The sequence below is a fragment of the Bison bison genome, unplaced genomic scaffold (genome assembly GCF_000754665.1).
Source record: "Bison bison bison isolate TAMUID 2011002044 unplaced genomic scaffold, Bison_UMD1.0 scf7180017864256, whole genome shotgun sequence".
Classification (NCBI taxonomy): Eukaryota; Metazoa; Chordata; class Mammalia; order Artiodactyla; family Bovidae; genus Bison; species Bison bison.
Window position 1 is genome coordinate 2,308,487 of NW_011494828.1, and position 11,123 is coordinate 2,319,609.

The window sequence follows — 11,123 nt, forward strand, 5'->3', positions numbered from 1 at the left end:
GCTTCGTGGCGGCGGCCTTGGCCCTGCGCTGGTCCAGTCGCCGGACAGCGCGGGCCTCGGCGGTCCGGGCGCGACGGAGGCAGAAAGCGGCCCTGGACACCATGGACAAGGCGGCGCAGCGCTTCCGGCTCCAGGTGACAGCCGGGGTTGGAATCGGTGTGGAAGGGGAGGGTTCTGGGTGGCAGCAGCGCTTTGAGCCGCCTGGGCGCTCGGAGGGATGGGCGGCCGGCAGCTCAGGTGTGTGGGAGGGACGGGCGGCCCGCAGCTCAGGTGTGTGGGCAGCGCAGGTTTTGTAACTTTCTGACACCCCTCTCGCCATCATGCATTCTGTACTCTTTTCTGAACCAAGTGGGACCTAGGGGAGGAATGGAAACGAAAGGGACAGGACAGGTCGTCGAAGGCTGTCGCCTCACTGGGTCAAAGAGGAGCTTTGCTGTGTGCCAGATAATCTCAAGATCATGGACTTCCTAGGACGCTTAAACTGCAAGATGAGAACCAATAGGATGCTTGGGTTTAGGACTTTGGAATCATAAAGTGATGGTCAAGGGCCTTCTGAGAGCTTATAGTTCAAATTCATTGAGGATGCTCAGAGGAAGCTGGGGAGGGACTTGAGCAAGTCCACAGGGAGTTACCGGCTGAGGTGGACTCTTGCCACCTGGCTGTGGAGTCAGATGGGTTATAAGTTCCTTTCATGGACAGGTTTAGTTCCAGCCCTTCCCTGGGTGACCTGTCAACAAGCTTCTTTCCCTCTGGATCAGCTCAGTGTGTGTATGGAGGTGAGAGAAGCGGCCTGGAAGAGGAGGCTTTCCTCTAGGTGTATGCCACACTGGACTCAGTTCCAAGTCGAAATACCAAGCTCAGTTCCTATGTGCTGTGAGACAGAAGACTTGCCCCAAGGGGTGTTGGATGGAATTTGGATATGACAGGTAGGAAGGCATTCCAGATGATGGGACAAGATGAGGCAGGAGCTAGAACTAGAACCTAGATGCCTGGTGGAACCATCCAGCCTCATTCCAATGGAGAGGAGCAAGGAAGAAAGATCAGGAAGGGAGACCCAGGCCTTGGATGCCAGGCCCTGGGTATGGCCTTGATTGCTTTGCGGTTTTCGCTGGATGTACTAATATGAATTTACACCATACCATTCCTGAACCAGGAAAATGTCTTATTTGTTTGTTTAGTGAAATAATAACATATCTGGTTCTAGCCCTCACTCACTGACATGGCACACAATCAGCGAAAGTACACAATCAGTTCATTTTTAGGTATTCAATCCAAATTGGCCACTTTCCCTACCTAGTTGAGCAAAGCTTCATCACTGTCTGATCCTTCTTCTCTGGCAGAGCTCCCTGGTGCCCTGCTCAGGGATCCTTGCAGTGATGCCAGGCCCAGCCTAGAGACCCTCGGCTGCTCCGGAGACTCCAAGTCCTGTGCAGCTAGCTAGCTGAGTTCTCCTGGCTCCAAGGAATGTGTGGGGGCAGCTGCAGGAATCTGCCCACAGTTTCTGCCTACATAACTCTCCTCCTGGTTGCAAGGAACCCACCAGCTGGCAGGGGTGTGGGGTAGTAGAAGGGTGGGTTTTCCCTCACTTTAGCTCCAAGCATCAGCATCTGGATCCAAGCATCCAGTTTCCTTCTGGAGCAACAGCCTTTCCTTATTTTTAAGAACCGGAAAAAAAAAAACAAAACAACAAAATGGCTGTCTGAGGAGGCCTTACAAATAGCTGTGAAAAGAAGGGAAGTGAAAAGCAAAGGAGAAAAGGAAAGATATAAGCATCTGAATGCAAAGTTCCAAAGAATAGCAAGGAGAGATAAGAAAGCCTTCCTCAGCAATCAGTGCAAAGAAATAGAGGAAAACAACAGAATGGGAAAGACTAGAGATCTCTTCAAGAAAAGTAGAGATATCAAGGGAATATTTCATGCAAAGATGGGCTCGATAAAGGACAGAAATGGTAGGGACCTAACAGAAGCAGAAGATATTAAGAAGAGGTGGCAAGAATACACAGAAGAACTGTACAAAAAAGATCTTCATGACCCAGCTAATCACGATGGTGTGATCACTGACCTAGAGCCAGACATCCTGGAATGTGAAGTCAAGTGGGCCTTAGAAAGCATCACGACGAACAAAACTAGTGGAGGTGATGGAATTCCAGTTGAGCTATTTCAAATCCTGAAAGATGATGCTGTGAAAGTGCTGCACTCAATATGCCAGCAAATTTGGAAAACCCAGCAGTGACCACAGGACTGAAAAGGTCAGTTTTCATTCCAATCCCAAAGAAAGGCAATGCCAAAGAATGCTCAAACTACTGCACAATTGCACTCATCTCATACGCTAGTAAAGTAATGCTCAAAATTCTCCAAGCCAGGCTTCAGCAATACGTGAACCATGAACTTCCAGATGTTCAAGCTGGTTTTAGAAAAGGCAGAGGAACCAGAGATCAAATTGCCAACATCTGCTGGATCACGGAAAAAGCAAGAGAGTTCCAGAAAAACATCTATTTCTGCTTTATTGACTATGCCAAAGCCTTTTACTGTGTGGATCACAATAAACTGTGGAAAATTCTGAAAGAGATGGGCATGCCAGACCACCTGACCTGCCTCTTGAGAAACCTGTATGCAGGTCAGGAAGCAACAGTTAGAACTGGACAGGGAACAACAGACTGGTTCCAAATGGGGAAAGGAGTACTTCAAGGCTGTATATTGTCACCCTGCTTATTTAACTTATATGCAGAGTACATCATGAGAAACGCTGGGCTGGACGAAGCACAAGCTGGAATCAAGATTGCTGGGAGAAATATCAATAACCTCAGATATGCAGATGACACCACCCTTATGGCAGAAAGTGAAGAAGAACTAAAGAGCCTCTTGATGAAAGTGAAAGAAGAGAGTGAAAAAGTTGGTGTAAAACTCAACATTCAGAAAACTAAGATCATGGCATCTGGTCCTATCACTTCATGGGAAATAGATGGGGAAACAGTGGAAACAGTGGCTGACTTTCTTTTTCTGGGCTTCAAAATCACTGCAGATGGTGAGTGCAGCCATGAAATTAAAAGATGCTTACTCCTTGGAAGGAAAGTTATGACCAACCTAGGCAGCATATTGAAAAGCAGAGACATTACTTTGCCAACAAAGGTCTGTCTAGTCAAGGCTATGGTTTTTCCAGTGGTCATGTATGGATGTGAGAGTTGGACTGTGAAGAAGGCTGAGCACCAAAGAATTGATGCTTTTGAAGTGTGGTGTTGGAGAAGACTTTTGAGAGTCCCTTGAACTGCAAGGAGACCCAACCAGTCCATCCTAAAGGAGATCAGTCCTGGGTGTTCACTGGAAGGACTGATGTTGAAGCTGAAACTCCAATACTTTGGCCACCTGATGAGAAGAGCTAACCCATCTGAAAAGACCCTGATGCTGGGAAAGATTGAGGGCAGGAGGAGAAGGGGACGACAGAGGATGAGATGGCTGGATGGCATCACTGACTCTATGGACATGGGTTTGGGTGGACTCCAGGAGTTGGTGATGGACAGGGAGGCCTGGCGTGCTGTGGTTCATGGGATTGCAAAGAGTCAGACACGACTAAGCGACTGAACTGAACTGAACTGAACTTCCATGGTAGATTTCCTAAAAGAAATCAACCCTGAATGTTCATTGGAAGGACTGATGCTGAAGCTGAAGCTCCAGGACTTTGGCCACCTAATGCAAAGAGCTGACTCATTGGAAAAGACCTTGATGCTGGGAAAGATTGAAGGCAAAAGGAGAATGGGGTGGGGATCAGAGGATGAGATGGTTAGACAGCATCATGGACTCAATGGATATGAATTTAAGCAAACTCCAGGAGATAGTGAAGGACACAGGAACCTGGCGTGCTGCAGTCTATGAGGTTGCAAGGAGCAGGACATGACTTAGTGATGGAACAACAATACAACAATAACTTCCAGCGCAGGTTTTGGCCTTGAAATACCAAAAAGTGTTTAAACACCCTCTGTGGGTCAGAGCCTGGCCTCAGAACACCAAAACTTGGCTCTTCCAGATGAGTAAGTAGGGAAATTCCCTTTTGGTTTTCCGGTGACTGGCAGAAGAAAGGGATAACTAGTTCAGCAGTCTTGTTTTGAGCAGTCAGCACAGGGGTTGAGGTCTTGAAGACAGTAGCTCTGGGATCAGTAAGAGGTGGGCAGTTTGTGTGCTTAGTTGCTCAGTCGTGTCCAACTCTTTTTTGGCCCATGGTCTGTATACCCACCAGAATCCCCTCTCCGTGGATTCTTCAGGCAAGAACACTGGAGTGGGTCACCATTTCCTCCTCCAGGGCATCTTCCCAACCCAGGGATCGAACCCTGCGTCTCCTGCACTGCAGGCAGATTCTTAACCCACTGAGCCGTTGGGGAAGGTGGGCAGTTTAGCTGAGCTCACACATAACCTTAGGGAGAAGCCCCTCCTCTATCCCACCCCTAAGGCTCTTTCTGCTTGGTGCTGGAGCTGCTGGGGGTTTTGAGGCTGTTTCAGTAGTCTTTCTTCTGGGTCTTTCTCAGCCCAGCCCCACACTGAGAAGGGGGCCTTGAGGTCAGGGGGCCCCTGGGTGAATACAGCAGCCTATGGTACAGCTCCTGCCTGATAGATTGCAGAGAAGTGAGTTGGGACCCAGCTACGTCCTGTGTCCCAAGGTGCTGCTGGAGGAGGGGAGGTCCCAAGCGCCTCCTGAACATCACAAAATGGTTTATCTCTTTTGGGACTCTCAAGCAACTTTAGAGTGAGGCATGCTTTTCATACACTCTGTTGACCATGTGAGGCTTAATTTGAAATATGCGTTTGCCCATTTGCTTCCACCTTACTGCCTGAATGAGTTGTTTTATTTTTGACTGTGCTGGGTTGTCGTTGCTGTGCGGGCTTTTCTTTAGTTGTGTGAGCTGGGGCTACTCTCTCCTTTCGGCATGCGGGCTTCTCATTGCTGTGCCTCCTCTTGTTGACGAACATAAGCTCTAGGGTGTGTGGACTTCTATAGTTATGGTTCCTGGGCTCTAGAGCACAGGCTCAGTAGTTGTGGCACATGGGCTTAGTTGCTCCATGGCGTGTGGGATCTTCCCGGACCAGGGATTGAACTTATCTCCTGCACTGGCAGGTGGATTCTTTACCACTGAGCCACCTGGGAAGCCCCCTAAGTAAGTTTTAATATCCTTTCTAGACTGAAGTGAGGGACTGCCATTGATAGACTATGACGACTGGGAGAGCCATCCCACTTGCCCACACCTCAGTGCCTCTGCACCTCTGGTTTTAACCAGAATGCCCTTCCCGCACAGACCTTCCAAGCCCCTTTGTCAAAATCCCACTGGATTACAAATGCCTCTCCCTTCAACTGGATCTGACCTGTAGTTCCATCTCCCGGCATCTCCAAGACCAACTTGAAGCTGATTTTAAAACAAGTCAGTAAATGAATGGGAGAACAGTATGGTTTTTGTTTCAGTCAATGTCCATGGTCACATGATAGAATGGAATGTATATCTTGAAATAGAACAGATGTGATTAAAAAAATAACAACAATAAACCATGAATAAAATTAAAAAAAAAAAAAAACAACTTGGAGGACCATCTAGGGTATCTGAAATTAGGACAGTAGGTGGTTCAGGAGAAAAACAGGTTAAGGAGGGGCAGTGATTCAATGACAGCTGTAATATCCTATGCTTGGAAAAAAAGGCATACAGATGGCCACATGCTTGGTGAGATCTTATTTGTATACTTCCCTGCATTCTCCATATAAATTTTAATTTCCTCCATGTTCTTAGATTGGCCTCCTGGACATGCAGACTTACTCTGGTGTCTTGTGAAAGAGAAAATGTCTCAGCTGCCTGATAACTAGTTGAAGACTTAAAAATAGCTGTTAACAACAGTGTCATCAACTGTCAACACAGAAGAGCAGAGGAAAGAATGAACATTTGTGCTGAGAATTGAGAGGAGCTCACTGACAGCTTCTAGCTGAGATGCACAGGGCCTCTGTGGACACCCTGGGTGAGGTGGGGAATGGTGGTGATCAGGCTCCTGCTGGTCATTACCCCAGTGTGGTGGGCTCTCTGGTGATATTTACTTTCTTCCACAAACTGGTAGGCAGTTTTTCATTTTTTACAATGAGCACATATGTATATAATTAGAAAAAAATCTTGCTATTTTCATTGTGAGGGGAGAAACGCAAGGCATAGAACTGTGTGTATACTATGATCCCTCTGTCCAAAAATAGAATATATATAAACAACTATATACATTGTGGATTCTTCACAAACATTTTTTTTTTCTCCTATGAGGTTTCATCAGAAACTGTAAACTATGGTTTCCTTTTCAGAAGAGGAATTTGTCAAGGGGGTCCTAGAGGTGGGGGGAGTGTTTCCTTTCCATTTCGCATATCTTAAAAAAAAAAAAAAAGTCATCAGGGGTTGTCTGGGCTTCCCTGATGGCTCAGATTATAAAGAATCTGCCTGCAGTGCAGATACCTGGATTCAATCCCTGGGTCGGGAAGATCCCCTAGAGAAGGGCATGACTACCCAGTCCAGTATTCTTGCCTGGAGAATCCCAAGGACAGAGGAGCCTGGCGGGCTACAGTCCATGGGGTCACAGTCAGACACGACTGAAGCAATTTAGCACACAGGGGTTATCTAGTATGTTGGGGGTAGATCATGGATCCATTTTTTCTCCTTGTAGCTCCTTGTATCATTAAAAAAAGAAAAAAGAAAAGAAAAAAATCCCAAGTAAATGTTGTATCCCTTTAACAAATTTGGGGAAGAATATTCCTGATATTGAGGCTGGATTTCAAAGGCTGTGTGGTGGGTGTGTGCGATGGGTGTTCAGCTTTGGGTGTGAGGTGGGAGTGAGTGGGCTGTGTCACATTGAGGGGGCAGAGGGGGCTCTGACAGGACCTCAGCCTAGAAACATCTCCTGGACCTTGTGGTGGGAGGCAACCTGAAGGGGACAGGCAAGGTGAGGTCGTTGTTGTGCTGTGTGGTCTGGTGACAAAGCTTTGGCAGAGAAGCCAGCTAGGTGGCCTCTGTGTGACCCAGTAGAGAAAGGGTCGGCAGTGGCAAGTGTCTCAGTAGAGGAGACAGAGAGGTGGCCATTTTCCAGAGCTACTTAGGGGCGTGGTGACCGATTAGATGTGGGTGGAAGAAGGGGGAGCTGAGGACAGATGGCAGCGTCCTTCCTTGAGTGAAGAGGAGCCAGTGGAAAGGAGATAGGAGGCAGTGAGCTCAGGGGAAGGACACAGGAACAGAGGGAACAAAAGGAATAGCCCAGCGAGCGGGTCTGAGCTCAGTTGGGTCAGGCGAAGGATGATTTGGAGGCGGAAGGACCATCTAGAGGCCATGTGATAGGTGTAGGGCCTGGAGGGAAGCCAAGAGGCGGCATGACTTCTAGCATCAGAGAGGGAAGAGCAGGTGCCCAGAGGAACCTCCGGGAGCCTTTGACTCTTCCTGTGTCTGGCTCCTTTTTGTGCTTCAGGTCATAGCTGAAACAATGTCTCCGCCTGCCCAGTGCATCTGAGTCAATCCACTGTTCTTTCTGTCACAGATTCTGTTTACTTCCTTTCTCACACTTATCGTGATCTGCCATCATTTATTAACTTTCTTTCTTTTTTTTTATTTAAAAATTTATTTTATTTTAAAAAACTTTGGCTGTGCTGGGTCTCTGTTGCGGCACGCCAGCTTTCTCTAGTTGCTTTGTGTGGGCTTATCTTGTTGTGGAGCACAGGTTCTAGAGGAGGGGTCCCCAGCCCCTACCAGCCGGTAGCAGTCCATGGCGGGTTGGGAACCAGCTGCACAGCAGGAGGTGAGCTCTGGGGCAGGTGACTGAAACTTCATGTGCCACTCCCCATTGCTCACATTATTGATGAACATCCCCCCACCCCCATACCTCCTTCCCACCCCTCCTTCCTGTGGAAAAATTGTCTTCCTTGAAACCAGTCCCTGGTGCCAAATAGGCTGGGGACTGCTACTGCAGAGCCTGGAGGCTCAGTAGTTGCCCTGCCGCGTGTGGGATCTTAGTTCCCCAACTAGGGATCGAACCTACATCTCCTGCACTGGAAGGCAGATTCTTAACCACTGGACCAGGGATGTCCCTTGTGTTATTAAAATTTCTTTTCTTCTTTTTCAAATTCTTTTTCTCAATTACTTTGTTTTCTTGAAGGTAAGCTCTAAGATCAGGGACTTGTCTGTCTTGGCTAACTCTAAATTCATAGCCCTAACATAGTGCTCGACCCAGAGTAGGTGCTCAGAACATGTGTGTTGACTGGCTGAACGAGTGGATGACAGTAGCAGCGTAGAGGAGGGAGGGAACCCCGGGAAAGGGGTATGCCTGTGCCCAGGAGGAGTCTGAAGTCAGCCCTGTGAACGCCTCCATGAGACTTGGAGCAGAATGAAGAGTTGAGTGTTTGTTGTGTTGGGCAACGAGGAAGTCCCTGGTGAGTTTGGCAAGAGCAGAGGAGGGTAGAGATGAGATGTGGTGGCTGAACTCAAATGCTCTCCTAATTAGCCCAAAGCCCTTGAGGGGGAAGCCAGTGAGGTATGCAGGCAGGGGCTGATCCCAGAGACTCTGGAGGCCTCTGAGACCTGGCAGTGAGTGTCTGAACAACGTCCCTCCTCCGTCGGAGAGCTCTTCCCTGACCACCCTCTACCTGTGTTCTGCCCACTCAGTACATCCATGTTATTTTCTTTATTTCTGGCTATCTAAAATTCTTATTTGTTTACTTATAAATGATCTCTGTGTGTTAGTTGCTCAGTTGTGTCCAACTCTTTGTAACTCTATGGACTGTAGCCCCCCAGGCTCTGTCCATGGGATTCTCCAAGCAAGAGTACTGTAGTGGGTTGCCATTTCCTTCTCCAGGGGATCTTCCTGACCCAGGGATTAAACTCGGGTCTCCTGCATCGCAGGCAGATTCTTTATCACCAAGCCACCAAATTATCTCCTCACTCCCAACTCTACACCTTGTTGAAGCTCCCCCAAAGCCTGGAGGTGACTTTCTTGTTCACTGCTGTATCCCCATGTCTAGCATGGTCCTTGGTACAGAGTAGATGCCTAATATATATATTTATGGAATGAATGGAAAAAACCTCTCTCTTTGATGTGGCTCTAGCTTCAACCCCAGCCACCTAAGACAGGGTTTTCTTCTTTCTGCCCTCCCCTGCCAAAGGGTTGAGTAGTTAAGTGCAGGTGGACAGCCAGTGGGCAGCTTGTGCTGAATGGGCAGAGAACTATAGTTTATCTGTAAGTCCTAATCAAAGCACTTTCCCTCTGTGAACGTCAGTTTCTTTAAGCTGTGCAATGGGAATGGTGGTAACATTTAATCCAAACACAGAGCATATCAACAAGGTGTGTGGCCACACTCAGCAACCACTGTGCTAAGCTGCTTCAGTCTTGTCCAACTCTCTGCAATGCTATGGACTGTAGCCCGCCAGGCTCCTCTGTCCATGGGATTCCCCAGACAAGAATACTGAAGTGGGTTGCCATACCCTTCTCCAGAGACTCTTCCCCACCCAGGGGCTGAACCCTTGTCTCCTACGTCTCCTGCATTGGCAGGTGGGTTCTTTACCACTAGCGCCACCTGGGAAGTTTTTTCATAATGGTCTAATACTCAGCCTGGGCGTGGCCTCTCCCTGGGCCCCCCTCAAGTGAGCTTCTGGAAGAGATAGATCTGTACTGTCCACAGGTGGCAAGGGCCTGCCCAGCTGGAGCACATTTGTGATGTCAGAGACGCGGGTGGGCATGTCTGTTATGGCCTGGCATGTGACAGTGAGCACATGCTTGGTAGATGTTGGGATGTGGGGGCATGGGCCATAGGTGTCTGCTGCAGGCACCTGGGGCCTGGGGGGAGTAGGGGACTGATCCGAGGTGTCTCCCCAGAACCCTGACCTGGACTCAGAGGCGCTGCTGGCCCTGCCCCTGCCTCAACTGGTACAGAAGTTACACAGTGGGGACCTGTATCCCGAGGCTGTGCTCTTCACCTACATAGGAAAGGTAAGGCCAGGGAGTGACCCCACTCCTTCCTCCCCTCTCTGTACAAGGCTGGGGGAAAACCTGGCTGGAGGGCCATGGTGGGACCACAGTGCCAAGGGCTGCCAGGGAGAGAGGGAGGGAGCCAGAGCTGTGTGTGTGTATGAGAGAGAGAGAGAGAAGGCTCTGTGTGTGTGCATGTGCTGGGGACACTGAGCATGTTGTCCTACCTAGAAACCTGGCTTTTAGCCCAGACTCCCCACCCCATTCCGCCCCCACCCCATCAGTCGCTGAGTCTGGTCTGTTCCCTTTTAGAGCTCCCCCTAGACCATCCCCTTGCCTCCCCCGCTACCCTGGTCTTCCACCAGTCTCTGTCCAGGACCAAGCACCAGTCTCCTGGCCAGCTGCCCGCTCAGCATTCCAGCATCCTCTCTGGTCAAGGATTCCGGGGCTTGGGGCATCGGCAGCTCAGCTGCTGGCAGTTACCTGGCCCCCATAGCCTGCTGTGCTCTGGGGTTGCCTTTACCTGCAAGGCTCTTCTCCCTCCTCTTGCCCTGCTCAGTGCAACAGGCTCTCCTGAGTCTTCAGGGCCCAGAGAGGAGTCACGTCTTCCAGGAAGCCTCCCATAACCCTCCTCCCCTCCCAGTCTGGGTTAGGGTTTCCTCTTCAGTGGTCACTTACTAACAGCACATTTCTCATCACATTTTGGGGCTTGTCTTGTCTTTCTCTTTCCCAAGGCACATGTGTGGGCTTTTGGTGGACAGAGTCTTATTTGTCTTTGTACCTTAGGGCCTACCACGATGTCCTTTATATGTTGATAGTGAGTGCTCAAGAAATGTGTTTGAAACGAAATGAAGGAAGAAATTGTGCTGCTATGAAAATGACTTGTATGTGATATGATCTCTCGGAAGAGAGTACGTGGCAGTGACTGTGACCCCTAAGCAGGTGGACATGAGTGCCAGGCATGTGAGAGTGGTGTGAGTGACTGCAGCTGAGAAGGGACAGAGAGGGACTGTGGAGAAAGGACTGGACACCCCTGGGTCAGGTGCATTGAAAGGACACAGTCTGAACAGATGGGGTTGCTTCTTTCAAATCCATGTCCCTGAAAAAGCTCCAGCCCTTCAGAGGGAGCATCCACAGAGAGCATTCTGGCTACAGATTGGCCTCCTCTTT

General features: G+C 49.2%; 1 protein-coding gene across 1 annotated transcript in view; it reads left to right on the forward strand.

Moving 5' to 3' along the window:
• Window positions 1-2: 2 nt before the first annotated feature.
• Window positions 3-11,123, forward strand: part of FAAH (fatty acid amide hydrolase) — a gene marked incomplete at its 5' end in the record, with an annotated part of 21,024 nt that continues 9,903 nt past the window's right edge. Inside the window, 2 exons of the mRNA XM_010847898.1 lie at window positions 3-134; window positions 9,861-9,974. Coding sequence (XP_010846200.1) covers window positions 3-134; window positions 9,861-9,974 — 246 coding nt within the window. The remainder of the gene's footprint in view (window positions 135-9,860; window positions 9,975-11,123) is intronic.